This window comes from Gobius niger (genome assembly GCF_951799975.1).
Source record: "Gobius niger genome assembly, chromosome: 15".
NCBI classification, from domain to species: domain Eukaryota; kingdom Metazoa; phylum Chordata; class Actinopteri; order Gobiiformes; family Gobiidae; genus Gobius; species Gobius niger.
Genome location: NC_136866.1, coordinates 16222903 through 16243110, shown reverse-complemented (window position 1 = coordinate 16243110; position 20208 = coordinate 16222903). Strand labels below are relative to the sequence as shown.

Here is a 20208-nt window from a genome sequence, read left to right as displayed (position 1 = left end):
TCAGGTAGTGTAAAATAAAGTGTTGCCTTGCTTTGTTGTTGCTTTTTTGTTGCTCTTTTGTTGCGTTTTTATCACTTTGTCATCACGTTTTTGTCGCTCTTTTGTTGCGTTTTCATCCTCGACACTTTTTTGAAGAAGCTTTTAGATTTGGGTAAAGCCGAACTGGAGAAACACGCTCAGTTGAGGTGGGGGTTAAGAGATTAACATGGAACAGGGATACAATGAATGCTAACCACTGAACCCTGGGAATGAATGGAGAAACCTATGCTAATACAGCTTAACAACACGACTAAAATCAATGACAATGTTGCTCCTGGTTTTACATTGGTTGCTATTGGGGTGAGCCTCGCTGTCCAGTCACAAAATGGCCGCTTTATATGTATGCTTGAGTTGGTAGTCTTAGAAATATATCGTCATGGCCTTATCACTAATTAGCCAAGCATAAACATGATTTCTATGAAAATCAATCGGGCATATGTGAAAAATAGCTAGCAAACGCCATTCATCACAATATTCATAGTTAGTGTGACAGCTTACCGCCAATTAAAGTACCATGCATTTGTTCAAAAATTGCTTCCAATATATTGTTATTTGTTTCTTAAATACATTCTACGGTTAATTGAAGCGTGAATACTAGCAAATTGCTTGAATGCAATTACATTCTAGCAACGTACTTTCTGTTCTGGTAAAAGCCTGGGCAATTTATTCTGCTTGGCCATAGAAAAAGAGAGAATTATGAGACTTGCCGATATGTTTTTTCGCGGCTGGCGTGAAGCCCATCCGCTCTTTTGTTGTAACCGTCTTTAAAGCAGCACTTTGAGAGGCGACGCGCTCAGAATAATACATGACAAATGGCGTGCTAATGTCAGCGGCATAAAAGATTGGGTAACTTCCCTGAAACGCGCGTAAGAGCTAAACAATGGAGCCGCACGCCATCACATGAAAGATGTTATAAACTTGTCGCGGTTCTCGCCTCGTGACTGTCACCTGAGTTTGATAAGAAAAACAGCCTGACTGCACGTCGCCGGAGCAGACTGTCACATGCAGCTGTATGCGGGAATAAACAGCGGTTTGTTTGGACAGAGCTGCTGAGGCAGAAGAAAGAGAGAGACAATTAAATATTGCCAACCAGCATTGACTTATTGCTTCCAACTGAGCTTTTGTTTTGATTACCTTGAACGATCTGTCATTCTTCGGTAGGAAACAAATATAAAGAAACAATGGATGCATTTGTGTTTTCTTCAAATCTTACTGAAAGCTTGCTTGATTATAAAATTATGTTTTTGTTTGCAGCGGTTGTCCAACTTTTCACACCATAAACCAGAGCTCTCAGAGTACGGTCAGTGGTCTGGTCAATAATAGGTCTACGCAATAAGAGGTCTCCGAGGGCCAAACATGGCGATGTCAAGCGTGAAACACATATGATTTCAAATAATAATAGTTACTTGATTAAAATTTTCTGTATACACTTGATTTGATTCTATGTATGCAAATAACATGCTACATTAAAATAAAGGTTAACTATGGCAAAAGCCTAGTTTTTGAAGAAGATCAACTGTTGTAGCAATATAGTGCCAAATGTAAACAACACCACCACCTGTATCTGCAGTACCTACAGTGACTTTACCGCATTCATTTGTTAACTCAAAGAAAATGCCACATTAAATAATTTTGAAAGTGTCAGTTCAGCATACATTCTTTTATAAGTAATTTTTTAACATGAACCTTTGTTGATCTCAACAACCTTTGCAACAAAAGTTGGAAACAACGCTACAACGCTCTGTGATTGATAAACACCTTTGCTGCGTCCGAAACAAGCAGATTGGTAAGAGGTCTTACTCCAAACCGGATGTGCATCAGCGTCCGCCATGACAAGACGCTTCCGAATTGGGCTGTCAGTTAGGAAGGAGTTTGGAAAAGGAGCCTCAATGCTAACTATCATAGCCACTTTAGCATAGGGACCTCTGGCGCTAACTAACCGGTGATTAAGAGCTATGTGCCATCCCATAAGCCACTGCGCCAAACCCCCCCACCCCCCTCGCCCCCACCCTCGAGTGATTCATGCGCAACTACTGTTGATTGAAAGGCGCACATTTAATACTAATAAAAAATTGAAATACAAAAAAAAGGATTCTGCACAAGCCAAACTTAATTAAAGTGACAAAATACATATTGTTGTCACCACAGCTCAGTCACATGTCAGTGTGTTAAAGAGCCGCCTCAGTAAACGGATTAAATGAAGACAGTTTGTGCTTTTGTTTTCATTTAGTAGAAACTTAAGCCACATGGATCATTTGCATAATGTAGCTTTATGAAACAGCTGTTGAGATAAAATAACACTAAAGGGAAATGTGATGGCTCATTTGGATTATATTTCTCCTTAAATGTCTTTGTTTTGACACTATGTTGTTGTTGTTGTTGGACACTATACAGTAGGTGGCAGCATGTGCTTTTGTTTGGTCCGCACTCCACCAATAACTTTAAAGAAGAAGAAAAACAGCTGTTGGTGGTGATGTCACTTCCCCTTCCCCTGGGTAAGGACAGTCGGATTGTACAAAATAGATCTGAAGCTCTAGTTCACTAACTGCATAGAGATCTAACAGTTGACCCCATGAAAGGCTAAGGATTAGTTGCTAGTGTTTAGTACTTTAGTACGCAGCCCAAGACACCACAACAGTGTTTCCTTAACTTTGTGAAAGGAGTGAAACAGCGCCCCCAATTTGACGCTGGTGGCCCAAAAGTGTACTGCATCCTTATTTACCATTGAGAATGAATGGGAGAGAGTTAGTATTAACCTAGCCTGGCCTTAGCCATCCGTAAACTCCGGTCAATTATCATTTCCCTACATGTATGTCTGGGTCTGATCTCAGTGACCGCGTTACATCGGTCGAATTTCAACCTGCCATTCAGCAAGCAGGGGAGGCGGGGGTTGTAGGTGACGTCAAGCATTTGCTGGTTGTAGTTTGGTAATGGCGGCGGATACGAAAGTAAAGGAAGCTCTTCAATCCGTTCCGGCTCGGCCCCCAAATATCCAGAAATTAAAATTGAAGCCTTGGAATGTGCCAGGAATGCCCCCAAGAGTTATGATAGTGTTATGATAGAGTTATGATAGAGTTATGATTGAGTTATGATAGAGTTATGATAGAGTTATGATAGAGTTATGATAGAGTTATTATAGAGTTATGATAGAGTTATGATAGAGTTATGATAGAGTTATGATAGAGTTATTATAGAGTTATGATAGAGTTATGATTGAGTTATGATAGAGTTATGATACGAGTTATGATAGAGTTATGATTGCTGCTTCACTCACTCGGGCACATTACATACGTCACGACCAAACGCTAGCGAAAATCAGATCCAATGGTTTCAAAGGAGTTCACCCCTGCCACCTGATAACGGAGCTCAATTGTGAAGGTCCAGACACTTGTACAAAGCACAATGAGTACGAGGGTCTGGTAAAGCCAGGCTAGTATATACCGTACGTAACGCAAAAGTAGGTTACTCTCTGGCGGGCCAACTTAATTGTCCCGGCGGGCCAAATTTGGCTCGCGGGCCCCACTTTGGGGGCACCCCGGGACTAAACAATGACTTGAGCACTGCAAAAACAAAAGTGTCAAGAAATTGAGACTACATCCACTTGTTAGCGTGAATACCACCACAATTTGAGAAAGAAAAAAAAACCTCATTAATCGTTTAGATATAGGCTGCAAACGAAATATTCCTTTTCAGTTTTAGTCTGCAAATAATTTGATATTTGATATTTTCAGTCACTAAAAACACTACTTTGAAAAAAATATTATAGTCAACAAAATGAACAGTATTTTTGCACTGCTTTGATAATGACGCAAAAACAGTGAAGACACAAAATGTCACCACTGTCGGTGTTAATACTGATAATTAAAATGGCCTTGCAGTGCCAACCACATTCATAAACAAGACCAAAAAAAGTCTCCAAAATTCAACCAGAAGCGCATAAATGTCTATTCGAAAAGTTTGATAAATACTGGCCTGTTTCAAGGATTTAGCAAACCTAGACGCGACATGAACGAGAGCCGCCCGACCTGTGAGGAGAAGGTGCAGACCAGGAAGTCGGTCTGGGACAGGAAGTGGATGTCCAGGATGACTCCTCGGAGGGAGTTCTCGGTGTAGCGGTTGTGCAGTCCAGCTGACCACGAGATGGAGTTATCGCTGATGAACTCGTAGTCTGGATACCTGTCAAGAAGAAGAAGAAAAAGATTTAAGAGAGGTTTAATATGAAGAGCAAGCAAGGCTACCGCGGGACATGAAAGATTGTTTGGTGGCACGATGTCAGTTCCTTTGAAGTGCATATGACAGGCTTTAATGCTTTTGAAAATATGACTTATTTAGAAGGATAATATCAGTTACATAATTATCATTTTATTTCAGTGAAGCAGCAATTTTGATGAAGAAATGTTGGGCAGAAAACATATTTGAATGTTTAAGCTGCTGACAGGAAGTAACATAGATAGAGGTAAAGTTCCATAGCACTTATTTGACATTGACATAACATGGTTGGCACGGCAACAGTTTAATATTGTCGTCCTTCTTCCATGTCACTTCCTGTCGGCGTCTCATAAGGAAGTGAAACTATAAATGGCCGACCTAAAGAAAGCGGGTTACAATCTTCAGCAAAATCTTAAATATAATTGCGTCTCTTGTGTCATATCCACTTTAAAGTGACAGTCTGTGAGATTGCAAAGTGAGGAGAGAGTGAGAGAAAGTTGAAAATAAGCGATCAAGTTCCTGCCCTCCTGATTGGACCTGACAGGCCTGTTCACAGGAAAGCTCATCTATATTATTATTATTCAATATTACGTGACGGCAAATTGCAGACCCAGGCGGTAAATTATACTGCTGGGACTGGGTTAAAAATGTTAAAGCCACACCATAGAATTTTACCCAATAAACATAAGCACTTATTTTATGACAGATATTTTCATCATTGAAATAAACCTCATAAATATACAAACATGCGCTTTAGCTGTGAGCGGCTCACGTCTCCTAAGACATGACAGTAACTTTCATGGGAGTGGGTACGTCTCCAGCTCGTCTCCATGGTGATGTGACTCAAGTCAGCAGAATTTAAGATTTAAACAGGTTTGGTCCTCATCCAAACCCATTCTTTGATTGCCCAATGCAGCATAGGCATTTTCTGTGCCGAGCTGGTCATTAGGAGCATGTTTTGTGTTGATGGCAACAGTAGAGTCCAAAATGTTACACAGTGTGCCTTTAATCGAGTTAATCGCTAAAGCATAATTTATTTAGGGGTTGTATTTCTTTTTTAGAGGTTTATTTTAGATGCGTCTTTGTATTTTCCTACAGTACATTTGAACTGATTGTACCTGAAGATGTGAGGCCTGTGTGAACACTCCAAAGACAATAGCGGTTTCATTTATTTTGGAGAATGATCTTTTCAAATAAGTGAATGTAGGATTAACTGTGTGAATAAACAAGCTAACATCGGAATTAATTGGAAAAAAGTCCAGGCCTTAAATTATACACAATCTTCAAAATGTGTGATTCATTTAAACTTACAGACTATCACTTTTAAATGAATTAGAAAGTTTGTGTGCGACAGCGGGACAACTGACGCAATAACAATCCAATGGCCGAACAGATAAATCCTTTTTGACTGAGATTCCGGGTCCAGGAGAGAGGAGGTACTGACTTGGTCTTGGCCTCCTGCAGCAGCGACGGGTCGTCTGTTGCCAGGTAAACCCTCTTCTTGTCCACGTGAACGCGCCGCGCCAAGTTCTGGAACTGCTCCTCCACGTGCACCATGTACTCCTCGATGGGGTGGAAGGCCGCCTCGGTGCCCACCTTATCCGTCCTCCGCACGTGCACCCTGGAAGCAGACGGGGGAGAGGACAGTTAGGCAAAAGTCAATCAATTGGAAAAGCCAGTGATCTGTGCGTTGTGGTATTAACCTTTGTTTTAATGCGTTTGACACTTTCATGCCCTTGCAAGCAACCATGTAATCATATCAACTGATTACGACCACACAGGGTCTGGTTTTAATGGAGAAATGCAGCAGGTTTTTGATAACTCAGTGTTTTAGTAACCATCCACCGATTTTCTTGCAGATTTTCTCACTTCCCAGACACAAAAAAAAGGTGGAAAGATACTTTGGCATCCACAGCTGCCTTGGACAGACTGGCAGAGGCCCCTTCACAGCCCCTCTGACCACCACTAATCACTGTCTGCAGCACATCAATATAAATAGGAAAAGCGGATGGATTGGCTTTCCAAAGGACACGGCCGTGTGCAGACTTTCATTGTTTCATGCACAGCACATGAAGCACAAGGTTCAAACACACAGACTGTTTGCCGTGCGCTGCAGCGTCTCATATCCGCTCAGCGCATGCAGCTTTGGATAACAAAGTTCACTCTCCCCCACCCCCCCATCTTTTCATCATCATGCAAGATGAAGCTTAAAGTTAACTGAATATCACAATGTATCCCCCTGATGTTTGGAAAGTAACTGTATTCAAAAAACTAATTAATATGTACCTGAATACAGTAACTCACATTGAGTATCTTGTTACTCATCAATAGGCATGATATTGATATTTTGGACAAAATAATTGCTATTAACAATACCATCAAGATAATTATAAATTTCTTACGGTGAAATTAGTTTTTGTCACTTAGATAGATATATTATAGATATATTTGATCTGAAAATTAGAGTTCAATGTGTTTATAATTGAATAATTTGGTACAAAATGAGGAAATATCTGGAAGATTTTTTTGTGTCATCAGAATGTGAATTTTAAATGTCTGTGAATTTTCTGCTTTGATTTTTTTTTTTAAATGTCAAATTAAAAATTAAAAAAAATCACACTGAAAATATAATAATAATATAAATTCAAACTGAAACATTTGCTGTAGAAATTTTTTTTATAAATAAATAAAATATTAAATGTTTAAAAAGTCAAGAACTTAAATTCAACAGTAGAAATTCAGAGAGTGAAATTCGCAGCGAAACATTCACACAGAACATCCTGGACCCCAAGACCTGAGCCAAGCCAAATTCTGGTTCATCGGCAAATGGTGCAAGGGATCAATCAAAAATCTAACATTTGACTCGTCAACGTCTGTTTCCTCATCTGTAAGTCCCGCCCACTAAAGACACAAACCAATAGGAAACATCCTGTGTCTCAGCTCTCGGTCATCCTGAATCGATTGCTCACACCTTCAAGTCCAGGATGTGAATTTTTTCACTGCAAATTTGACACTCTGAATTTCTACTGTCGAATTTAAGGGCTTGATTCTTTAAATATTTAACATTTTAAGGGTGAACTGATTTAATTTTTGGCAAATTTTACTCTCAGAATTTAGACTGTTGAATTGGATGTGTTGAAAAATAATACAGAGAATATTTAGAAGGTGAATTTTTCATTTTCAAGTCAAAAATGAAAAATGAGCCGTGAATATTCAGTGACTGAAAAAAAATCCAATATGCTATTTCAATGTTAAAAAGATTCAAAGCATAAATTTAAAATTCACATTTTGATGACACAAAAAATCTTCCATATAAATACATCTAATTTCAATTTTATGTATTATTATTTATTAATATGTGTTTGTTTTTTCATCAAGATCAAGCTTATATAGATGCAGCACTGTGGAGCTACTGGGGAAGGTGTGAGGAGGGAGTCCAGCTCCAAAGCTACAGGTGGGAGACTCTCTGAACGGCTAGTCCTGGACAAAATGCTGACCAAGTCACTGTTTTTTCCCCAAAATAGATTTGAGCTCCAGACAATAAAAACTCTGATAATCACATAGTATTTCATGCTGAATCATACTGCCGTAGTTGGACTGACAGTGCGGCGATGTTTGCCCGACTATGGAAATATGCAACAGTCAAATAATCGACATTATTGTTAACTTGACTGTTGTAGTTGTTTTATCTTAATTTAAGTGTAAATATCTTGTCACTCCTGGGTCAAATAACTTTCTAGCTTGAGGGAAAACTGCAAAAGGCACTCTTTCCGTTTTGCTTTGTACGTCTTCCAATAGCGATAGGCACTGACATCTTCTATCGACAACACCCCAAACATTTACCGCTCACCACGCACCATTTGTACAACGATTTTTCTTCTTCTTTTTTTTTAGTCTTCCGCTTTTCCCCTTCATGACACAGCTTCCTTTCGCTTCAATGCGGCTTTGCCGGCTTAAGCCGACGTGACGCCGAGCGGCACGGAAAAAATGTATAGACGTGGAAAGCCCATTCTTGAGCGTGCGCATGAGAATAGCGCGCATATTTGTGCAGCTAGACGGATTAGCCCAGACGTTCACCACTGGGCCAAATCCAGAGAGAAACAGAAATCAATGCATGCTGGAAAAAAAAAAGAGTGAAAAAGTACGGACGTGCGGGTAAAGCAAAACGTTTATCGATGATATTGAGTAGGCCTTTGTGGAATTTCTATTTAAATTCATTAAAGGATACATACACAAAGGCAGAGCGCCAGACAGAGAGACATCTTTTAATCTCTCGCCAAAAGAAGCAAAACACAGATACATCTACGGCTCAGAGGTTTTACGCATTTAGAGCTTAGACAAACAACAAAATAAAGATTATGCAAAAATAGGTGATTCCGACACAAAAAGCTGTGTATTTGGCAGCAGGTCCCAGTATACCTAAGCCAAGTATAGTCACAACACCTGGCTGGCAGAGATGTAAACAAACAAAGACAAATGTGTATCTATAGTCCTGGAGCCACACTTTGCTCCCTGATAGTAGACGTGGAAAGTGCTTTCGAACTCCGCCCCCGGTTAGCAATGTGTTCGGAAAGTCAGGAACGAGTTTTGGAGTAACTGCTTCACAGGTCTTTAAAGGCAATGGTAGGTTTGACGCGGCGCCGAAGCGAGCGAGACGGGCTGTTATCGTTACTTAAGCGGACATTTCAATCGATGATCATTGGCGTCCAAGTTGCGCCTTTTAGTCATTGTTGTAGCAAACTTAAAACGCTGATTTGAGAGAGTTCTCCAGAAGACGGGCACGTTTATAAAATAGATCTTAGAAATTGTCCATCTGTCCTTCTTTTGGTTGCACTGCACAGCCATTTAAACCTTTGTCCCCCGGCCCACCTATTGAGATGTTGTCCCACTTCATCAACAGTCAGATTATCCGCCAGTGTTTCCCAGTTTTCAGAGTCACTGAGAAAGCATCACAGTTGTTTCAAGTCAGCATTAAATGTACATTTGTTGAACTTCCATGCCGTAAATCAAAGCACATTCAGCTGCATGTTTTTTGCCCAATTTGTCAAATATCCAAATTCACCCCCCTTCCTCTGCTTAAGGGGAGACACTACAGGCAAAACTAAATGTTTGCAGTTTTCAGGTTTTGGGCCAAATTGGTCTCTGAACATACAAGCTTTCACCCGGAAACAGAAAATATACCTAATCTTCACAATAACATGTTTAAATATTGCGCTGATTCAATGTTTGCCCATAGACTTATATGGGACAATGCAATTTCAAGGGCCTTTTTCTCAAAACACATTTTTTCTGTCATTGTGGCGACACTATGTCCACGTCAGTAGGACCTAAAGACTTCACATTTTCCAGCCTTGGACTGAACAATATTTGGAAGATTTTTTCAGAGGGATTTTTTTTATTATTTATTGAGTTTACCATTTATTGAGTTTTGAATGTCAAAAAATAAGGCGAAAATGTAATTTTTACAAAATTTTCCACTAAAAAACTGCTTATTTTAAAACTAAACAAGAAATCCAAAATCCCCTCTGAAAACGTCTTGGTAACTCATTTATCAATAAAATGAAACCATAAATTTGAATGTAGCTCTATCCATTTTTCAGATTTCGTCGCCGCAAAGATGGGAAATTTGGGGCATTTTTAGGCATAAAACACCTTGTTCTTATATGAAAAGATAAAATGACAGAAAACTTGCAATGTATTTTTTCCTCACATTTATGCCAGTGATATACAGCAAAAGTTTCAAATTGATATCTGTAAATATACATTTTTTCCCTATTCACCTGTCTCACTTTAATATATTGTTTCCACATTTTTAGAAAGGATAAATGCTTTTTTTTTTTGCTGCATTTAGGTAAAAAAAAATCAACCCTGAACAGTCATTGATCCTGAAGTTCTTTTCCCAAATCCAAAGAGATTTACTTTCATTTAACATGGCTTGGATTATAGCCTTTTTACTTGAGAGGGCGCGCTATCGATCATGTGACAGCTCAAGCTAAAGGTCAGCAGCTAACGTTAGCAACTTTTTGCTGTAACGGGTTGTAGTAATAAAAAACGTGTCATTCATTTTGACCCGTTTAGTGACCTTCACCACTTACTGCTTTTCAGTGCATCGCGGCAAATTTTGAGTTCACTACTTCTTTTTCGCTCTGGACATTTAGACGGACACCGCTATGAAACGCCGTGAGCACTACACAGGGCACCACTGGCGAGTTTCCACTGGCAGGCCTTACCCAGCCCAGCGCCTGGTTTACCCAGTTAGGCGAGCGTCCCCACTGACCAGGCCAGGACCAATGCAGGCTGACCAGGGACAAGTTTTGGGACCGACCTCTGGCTGTAGCCAAAGTGCGCTGAACTGACACTAACGTGACTTTAACAGACTCCTGGCCTCTGATTGGTCAGAGGAGAGAGGACTGCCCTCTAAAACAGGCAGATCATATGAGATTTTATTATCACATCATACTGTTGTTGAAAAAGGTGATTTTGCCGACGACAGCTTTTAGCCGCTGTTAGCACAAGCTGGTGTTAGCCAAGGCCGTGGGAACCCAGGGTGCTGAGGGCGCAGCAGCACCCCCTGGTGGATGGTTTGTGAACTGCAGGCAATATTAACCCCTTAACTCCCACCTGAACCGAGCACATTTTCTCCAGCTTTACCCCCAGTCCAAAAGCTTCTGGAAAAAAGGTGTGAAAATAGCAACACAACTGAGACGAAAAAAAGGATGAAAATGTGATAAAAGTGAGAAAACATTGACGAAAAAGTGATAAAAAATGTACAAAAAATGACAAAAATGGACAAAAATTTGACAAAAAAGTGAGAAAATTTGACGAAAAATTGAGGAAAAAATGGACGAAAAAGTGATAAAAATTTGACAAAAAAAATGTTACAAATTTGTCAAAAAAGTGACAAAAAAGTCACGAAAATTTGACAAAAATGAGATGACTGCCCAACAAAAAAGTGATGAAAAAAGATCTGATGTGAGGAAAAAGATCAATTTAGTTTTGTAGGTCTTTCAAATGAGGTGTTACACTGGCCTACTGGATTTGGGTAAAGCTGAACTGGAGAAAATGCTCTCGGTTCAGGCGGGAGTTCAGAGGTTAATAAATAGGATTTATGCACAGAAAAAGTATTTTGGGGGTAAATTTTGTCCCTCAGCACCCCCTAACTAAAATATCTTCCCACGGCTCTGGTGTTAGCATATAATTGACACGTAGCTTAGCTTCATAGTTTGTCTTTTAGCTGCTTCTTTCTTCTTTTCTTTTCTGTGCATCCGCGAGTACAGCAGATAGTACATGAAAAGCCGAGTACTGTAACCGAGCCGTACTGAATACTGTAGAGGCGTGCTACGTGGAACCCTGGCATATATGAATAGTGTGGACATTCAGTGAAATGCTCTTCCCAACTTTTCCTCAGTAAATTGCTGCTTTACTGAATTAAAACTATGCCGAATACTGCAGAGTTTATCTAATTACAAAAGGATTAAAACCTGTCAAATGCACTTTAAATCTAGTCAAAAGAAAAGAAAAATGGACAATGCCAAGTGGAAATGTCTATATCAGTGTTCATGTAGGAACAGCATGGGCATGGTTAGGGGGCGGAGCTTGACAACACTTCCCATTTGTACGAGACAGTGGCCTCTGGGACCAAATCTCGCCATCCACACTCCGGGAAGAGCGCTCGGCCTTGGCTCTCTGAATGGCTCTGTACCTGTGTGTATGTTGCTGCTTTGTATTCCCCCCGCACAGCTCTTTCACGGCAAATCTAGTGCGAAATCTCAGGTCAGGAGCGCTTTTGTGGAGGCTGCCTTTAGAATCCCTCCCTATCGCTGCAGGGCCGGACAAATCGTGAGGCTATTTCTTTCTTTTCTTTATATATATAGACAGATGTGGGAAGGAAGACAAACCGGGCTGGCCATATAGGTCAATCGTTGACCGCAGTGGAAGCCGGAGCTATTGTTTCGACATAAGGCTGAAGAAAGGGCTGGGTAGGGGTCAGGATAAAAGACGGGGGGTGTTAGTATAGTGCTGAGGCTGTGCTCGACTTTCGAGGCTTTCAGGCATTTCCAAAGGGTCTGTTTTCACGCTGACCACTTTTAGTTCCTGTGTATACCTTTTTTCTATGTAGTGGAGCAGATTAGGCCAAAAAATGTCCACTTTGTGACACGAGCACCTGGGTTAGCTGGCTCCTGGCTAGGGTTGTCAAAAAAAAATCCTCGATACTAAACTGACACTAAAAGTAATATTGAGGCTAAATATTCATTTGAGCAGGTATTGATACTTTCTGTCATTTCTGTCTGCACAGAGCATCCCCTGCACCTCCTTCTTCAGGCTCACCACGCTCCCTTCGCAAAGTTATTGCCATGTATCACAGAACTTTTACTCAAAAATTGGGGTTAAATGTCTAAAACTAAATGCATCCGTTATCGAAATGTAGGGTATGACTACTGCTGCCAGGGCATGATGAAAGGAGCAGGTGTTTTGAGAAAAACTGTAGAATTTGCTAATGTGGCTAGCGTTAGCTTAACGACCCATTAATTCCTTTAGCTTAGCGTACAGACTTCAATTCTGTTCATGTTCAACTGTTCATGAAGCAGAAACAGACAGTGTTTATAAATGATGGTCATTGGTCATGGGCCAAATCCTGTCGGTAAATAGTTTAAATTGTAGATTACATAGCCTAATACAGAAAAGTGTACATGCTTTATATACAGTACATAAATGTATACAGTAAAAAAGGCAAAAAACACAGCTGTACCGAGAGAGAAGGAGGTTGCTGCTTGTTTACACGTCGCCATGACATATAAGCATTTGACTATGAATATTGCTGCTAAAAATGCAAAACATTTATTAGAAAGAACAAAAAAAACATTTTATTACAGTGATTTGTAAAACCAAGTCAACAGAGTGTTGAGTGTTTTGGAATGTAGACAATACAGGGCAGATGGAAAAAGAGATAAGCAAATAGGAAAAAAAATTGTCGTAGAATTGAGTCTTGTTTTTTATTTTTTTCAGTAATGAAATAAAGTTTACAATTTTAGTATTGAGACAACACTACCCCTGGCACCTAGTGTGTGTGTGTGCCTATTTTCTTGCCACAGGAACATTCTGCAGTTCTTGGTTCTTTTTAAGTACCAGCCCCCTTTGGATCGCTTTCCGACAGGGGGAACTGAGGTGCTGGGACACATTTGGAGGAACTTTGTTCAGCTCCTGCTCTGGGGGCAGTACTTTCTAGTCAGATCAGGAACTCTTTGGTCATGTGGTTTATGGAAGATACGCGTGTTAGGCATTTACATGCGAATTGCTGCATTTGCCAGTTATCTTTAAATATGTATTAAAAACACCCAATGCGGCTGCTAACTTAAAGCCAGTTAGAAGCATCTTAGATGTGTGGAGCTCCTCTTTGTTTGCAACTTGAAAATAAAGCGATATAACACTGAATCCTTGTTCCGGAGCTTTGGGCACATGCTATAGAGTTTGTTTTGTGAACAGTAGTGGCGGGTTAGTGCGCACAGAGGCTAATGTCAGTGAGCACCTGTCCTGTTGGTGCGCAGGCCAGCTCGGAGACATAGTCCCACCAGCGTGTCCTGGGTCTTCCACGGGGCCTTGTCCCACAACAGCGGATTGCCAACCAAAAGTCACATGACTGAGAATGGTCTATAAGGTTTTCATGAACAGTACACTTTTAACCATGATAATGCAGATGTTTTCACCTAGTTTATCCATATGTTCCCCAAAACATACCTGGAGTAGGAAATTAGGTTTTATTCCCGCAGTTTGGAGTAAACAGTTCACTTTGGTCATTTCTTTTCTGTCAGTAAAAAGTAGAGGCTCGCGCACTGTTTCTTGCATTTTTAATTCCCCCAGCAGAGCCAACGCAGGGCGCTCCAACCAAACTGAGACGCAAACCTATAAAGCCCTGTGTGACACTTTCCATACATAAAACATCAATGGTGAGGCGCTCAAAAGACAATTTATGTATGTTAGAACCACTTTAAGGCCACTAGATTAAGGCCAGAGGCTGCAGGAAAAACATTGATTTTTCACAAAGTGGACAATGTTGACATTTTTAGCAGCTTTTCTCCCTTAGCATCTTAGTTTTAATGTCAGAGTAAAAGGAGAAAGACAAACCTCACCCATTGTGACGCTTTATTATGGCGTTTTGAACACTAACGAACCGGAGAATCCCAGGAAACCACTACAAGATCACAGCGCCCCCTCGTTTTTGCAACGCTTATTCATTCACAAATAATGACATGTTTAGTATCCAAATGTAGAGCAAAAGGTGACTGAGATTAGCCATAATCCATATAAGGTCATTTCCTTTCTAGGAGACCACAGCAGCTAAAGCCTAAACTAAAGACGGGAAAAATATACAGGCGCATGCGCAGATGTTACAAAACTTTTGAATATCAGACTGATTTATGGACCTTTGAAACTTAATAATACTAATAATAATAATAATGCATCGGTTTTATATAGCGCCTTTCTGAACAATCAAAGACGCTTTACATTGCATTATTCATTCATTCCATACTTGGTGGTGGTAAGCTACTATTGTAGCCACAGCTGCCCTGGGGTAGACTGACGGAAGCGAGGCAACCAGTCTGCGCCATCGGCCCCTCCTACCACCACCAACCACTCACTCACTCACTACATTCGCCAGGCTCCCTGGTGTTACCAGACGGTCTCCCATCCAAGTACTGACCAGGCCCTTCCCTGCTTAGCTTCCAAGGTGGAAGGGCCACAATTTACATTTTCTGGCTTATTCAAAAACAAACAACATATCCAAAATGAAAAATTCTTTGTATCCAATATATCAACAACATACAACTATACATTTACACCTGGCTCTATCAATTTTTAATGCAATTTCTATATGAAAACACGAAAAGACAGAAAACGTGAAAGACATTTATTTCAAATATTCTGTCAGAAATCACCAGCACAAGTTTCAAATTGATTCCTCTAAATTGAAATGTTTTCCATATCCACCTGCAGCATCTCGTCTCAATAACAACACCCCCTGGAGAAAAGCGTACTAGTTATATAAATACACAACACCAGAGGCCCTTCCTCTCAAACATCAGTCTACCGCTGAGCCGTGGCATGCCTTTCCCTGCCTCTCGTAGCCTGCAGCCCCAGCCTCGCCCACACTCGCAGTGCCGCGATTCCATTCATCCGTCCGTGTCAGTGCCGGCGCGGCGCAGGGACATGCACCGGCGGTGGGCGTAAAGAAAGCATGCATTACCCACGTCGAACTGCCCACACCGCTGCCACACGCGCACTGCAAGTCAATGATTCATCTGACCAGAGCTCCTCTCGCTGCCAATCATCCCTGCACTAAAGCGATGGGGCTTATGGAGGGCGCGCGTCCCCCCCCAGGCTGCACACTCCACGCTGAAGTGGAGGAGGTATTTGCATTACAGACTGCAGGAAGAGCCTGGCACTACGGCGAGACACTGCAGGTGAACAGGGAAAACCAAATACATTTAGAGATATCAATATGAAACTTCATCATTTTATGTTGTCATATAAAAAATAAGGCATATTGCGGATAAAAACTGCCAATGTTTTCAACGTCGAGGCAGATTTTTAAAGGACGTGCATGAAGGCACACCCGAAATAACACCTTTTTGAGTAATTTTAGAGGCAGTTGTGGTGAACAGGTCTGGGCTCTTTCTACACATTAGGACTTTTAGCTAAATTCAAATGGAAGGTTATCTGAAAACAGGGGCAGAAATAAGCATGAACATTAGCCACAAAAACACTGCTCTGGGCTCGGTTTTGACCCTGCAATTGCTGACTTGAATGACTCAATATGGATACTAGATCGAAAACATATGTATATACACAAATCTAGTCAATGAGAAGAAAAAATACAAAATCACAAAAATAAAAGGAGTGCTATTTGTTTGCATAGTTTCCAATAACTTTCTTGTATATATAATATTAATGCAGCAGTAACTATTCTAAATCTTCTACTGAGACTGAAAACTGAGGCAACTTCCCATCTTTTGATCTGAAAGTACAAATGTCATGGCATTAGCATTACTCCAACATTATTACTCCCTGACGCTGAAGAGATCTGCCTTTTCGTCCGTGATTACATGCACCTGGGTCTGCGTCCTTCTGACGACGGCAATCGGGCCCTTACTCAGTAATTACAAGTGATATTTCTGCTTTTAAAATGTTAGCTCAAAACCTGTTGGTATTTCAGAGTGTGGGTGGCGGTTCGAGCAGAGATGCCCAGGCTTCCCTATGCACGACCAACGGTTTATTTTTAAACCTCAATATCTATAATGACATTCCACGACCTCATTTCAGCCCGGGAGTTTTCGGTTTTGCACGGGCTCACATTCAGTTATAGTCAGCACAACAGAATGATAGAAAATCACACGCTAACCACTGGAAAATTGCCGAACTACGGAATGAAGAAAGCGAGTTTGCAACAACATGTGGGCCGGCCCACTAATCACCCATCAGTCATGTAATACAAATATCTTATTTGTCCAGTTTGTACACATGGGGCGTAGAGCAGGAGCTTTTTCTATCCATGTTTTTACTCACTCGCTCGTGTTTGGAGAACAGTCGATGATTCTCAGATCAATCAGCCTTTCTCGGCGTCTTCCATTCTGATGGATTTTGCCTTTTTCTGCAAACTGCATTTGTGGTTCCTGTGCTCCACACTGTTAGCCTGGCTAACAGCAGACTGCTGTGTGCGCTCGAATCATTTCGAACTGTACAGAAGCCTGGGGACCATGGCCGAAATTTTTGCATGGATTTGGGGACCAATCACAGAGCGAAGAGGGACGGCAAGACGATGACGTGCTATTCGACATACGGAAGCTTGTAGTTTGCTTAGGGATGAAAAAATATATATATATATTTACGGATCCAACATGATGCATCTTTCGATCAAGCTTTATACCGTGTTCTAATAGTTTAGCTTGAAAGTTTAGGTACTTCATACGTATACAATTGGCTGTGGCTACGTGCAGACGTGTATTATGACTCTGCATGTGTCTATTATATCATGATAGACATTTGTTGCGCCCAATAAACTAGCACTACACTGCGTTCCAAATGATTATGTAAATTACATTTTTCAAAGATTTTCTAAAATGTCAACTCAAATAACAGTCAGCATAATTTTCAAGTCTTTAACTGCTAGAAAATCGTTTGAATGTGGTTGAAAAAACCTCCCAGTGATTAAAAAAAAAAAAAAAAAAAAAGTTAAAAAATCTACTGTTCCAAACTATTATGCAACTCAGGGTTTCAAGAGGTCATTTCACACCTTCAGCTCTCTCCATGATTCTGGCGTGACTTGTTGGGACATAGTGGCCATTCACCAACCATCCACTACTCCATCCATGTGACCATCCAGGGTTACACGGTCTCATCAGTGAACAAGACTGTTTGAAAATGAGTCTCCATGTATTTTTGAGTCACTGCAGCCGTTTCTGCTCGTGAAGATTCAATTAACAGTTTAGGGGAGGCCGGATAGAAAGTTCATTAACAACTGCAAGCCTCTGGAGGGTATCAGCAGCTTCAAATACCTGTTTACGGCTTTGTAGCAGCTGTTCTCTTAATCTGATGTATTTGTCTGGCAGAAACCGTCCTTATTGTGCACAAACCCGTGTGTGCTCTGAATCAGCCACAAATCTCTTTACAGTACGATGATTATGCTTAATCGTTCATGAAATTTCAAAGGTTTTCATACCTACACCAAGGCATTCAACTATTTCACGCTTTTCATCAGAAGAGAGATCCTTTTTCTTTCCCTTAACTGGGCTTAACTGACAACTATCATCACAGGCGTCTGAGATTGATGTCAGTGAAAGAGCCCTGAGACACAATACCATCCAAAAGATTGTATTTTTACCTTTATGGCACTGAAACACAATTTGCATAATAATTTGAAACCCACTGTAGTTTGCTGGACTAGCTGACTAGCTGTTCGGATGGAACGCCGCTTCTCCTTTGTATGTGTATGCAGACGCGCATCAGAGGTGTCTGAATCAAAAATGCACAGGCGTTCAACTGAAGATATACCATGAGAATTTACAAGACAAAAACACATCATATATCAGTCGTCAGTTCATATTACATTCTTCGTTGGTGGCTAAATTCCCATAAGATAAAGAAAAGAATTCCATAATTATATGCAAGTCAAGTCAGGCCAGCCTTTTGCAAAGCTTTACGCCATCAAAATCAAAGGCTTTCATTTCATCCTGGCCACATCTAGCCCCTGTGCCCTCTCCATCATCCTCTCTCTAGTCTCCCCTCGCTTTTTTATTCCACATATCTGCCCTCTCTCCACTGCGCTGATACGAGCACGCCGGCACTTTGTTGCAACATCAGCGCGCCGCGGACTGGATCTATCGAGAGCCTAGCAGGGCAAGAGCAGGGAGAGGAAAAAAAAAAAAGAAAAATCTTTGTTCCACCCAGCGATTCATTTCAATAAGCTGCTCCCCAGCGGAGGAGAGAGGAGGAGAGACGGTAATGCGCGTGAGGGAAGCTTTAGAAGGGCTGGGATTGAGATGTGAGGCTGGGAATGCTGTGGCGAGAGTGGAGAGGCAAGAAGAAGCGGGGGGGGGGGGAAAAGGTTGGGGAATCCTTTGGGAACAGGGGGTTCTGGAGGTAGTGCTGTAGTCAGAGATGTAGTCGAGTCAAGCAAGTAAAGTTTAATGCCTTTGAATGCTATTCTAAAGCCCAAATCCTATATATTCGAAGCCGCAAACACAAAAAAAGATTTGCAAACGTTTCAATCAGACAGAGGCGTGCGGTGAAATTTCGATATATGGGACGCCACATGTGGATATGTTTTAAACCATCACTTTTGTATTTTCCCACAAACTTGTGAAGTAAAATTAGTTTAGCAATGTCATTAGTTTCCGAGAAATTTAAATTTAATGCTTTGAATCCAATTTGATGCTTTTCAATGAGATTTAAAGTCTTAATTTTGGCATGGTTAATGAAGTGACTTAAAAATGAGTGACTTTATGTTATGGAAATGATGGATCACCGAGTAGAAAGCAATTACATACGCATTTCTGACCTGTCACGGTCCCGCTGTGCAACTCTCGCAATGGACTGGGATCTATCACTGTAACTTTGTGTAGCTGTAAAGCACTTTAAATTGCCTTGTGTGTGAATCGTGCTCTACGACAGTGACTACGTTTTCATGGCCAGAAAAATTAGATAACTGGAGTAATCAGATCTGGAGCGTTTATATTCACTTTAGAAATCTGACTAACCAAAACTCCGGGTTCTACATGAGCCGGAGCAGTTTGGGATTTTTAGAGCAACTGAATGTTCTCTCACTCCGTCCTTCAAGCCTCGTTCCACCACCGACTATGGAATGAACCAATAATGATGACAGTGCAGCGGTTTGATAAACCTCTACAGCTAGTGAAAACCATTATTATGAACTGACCTTCAAACTTGGCTTTAAACGTATGTTCTAAACCAGGGGTGTCAAACATACGATGATTTAATCCGGCCCCTGCCCTGTAGAGCATAAATTACAGCGTGTGTAGAAAAAAAAGTAAGTCTCTAGCCCATTCCTGTGCGGAGTTATTTATTTTTAAAGAATAACCAGAATGCTCATTCTAGCCACTCGGGGGCATTACATTTAAAAAAAAGAAAGAGTTCCACACGTGTCCAGAAGAGGGAACTGACATAATAAGAGCTCAGGATAATGAACACATTATAGCCACGTGGTAAATGGACAGTCTGCCCCAGGGCGGCTGTATCTTCAACAACAGCTTACCATCACCGAGTGTGGAGTAAATGAATAATGACTACTATGTAGTACTTTGAGGAACTTGTGATACAGGCTTGTAAATTACAATACAAGTGTAAGCCATTGTTATTAATGAAGCTACATTCAAGTTGGGGCTTTGACCAAATCACAATTTATTATTATTCATTTATTGGAAACATTTTCTGGGTTCCGTGGGAGTT

At 40.9% G+C, this 20208-nt stretch overlaps 1 protein-coding gene across 1 annotated transcript in view; it reads right to left on the bottom strand.

Moving 5' to 3' along the window:
• The window catches only part of fut8b (fucosyltransferase 8b (alpha (1,6) fucosyltransferase)), a 140359-nt gene that overhangs the window by 3644 nt on the left and 116507 nt on the right, over positions 1 to 20208 (bottom strand). Inside the window, exons 7-8 of the mRNA XM_079572740.1 lie at positions 5693 to 5869; positions 4065 to 4215 (exon numbers count right to left, since the gene is read on the bottom strand). Of these exons, the coding sequence (XP_079428866.1) occupies positions 4065 to 4215; positions 5693 to 5869 (328 nt within the window). The remainder of the gene's footprint in view (positions 1 to 4064; positions 4216 to 5692; positions 5870 to 20208) is intronic.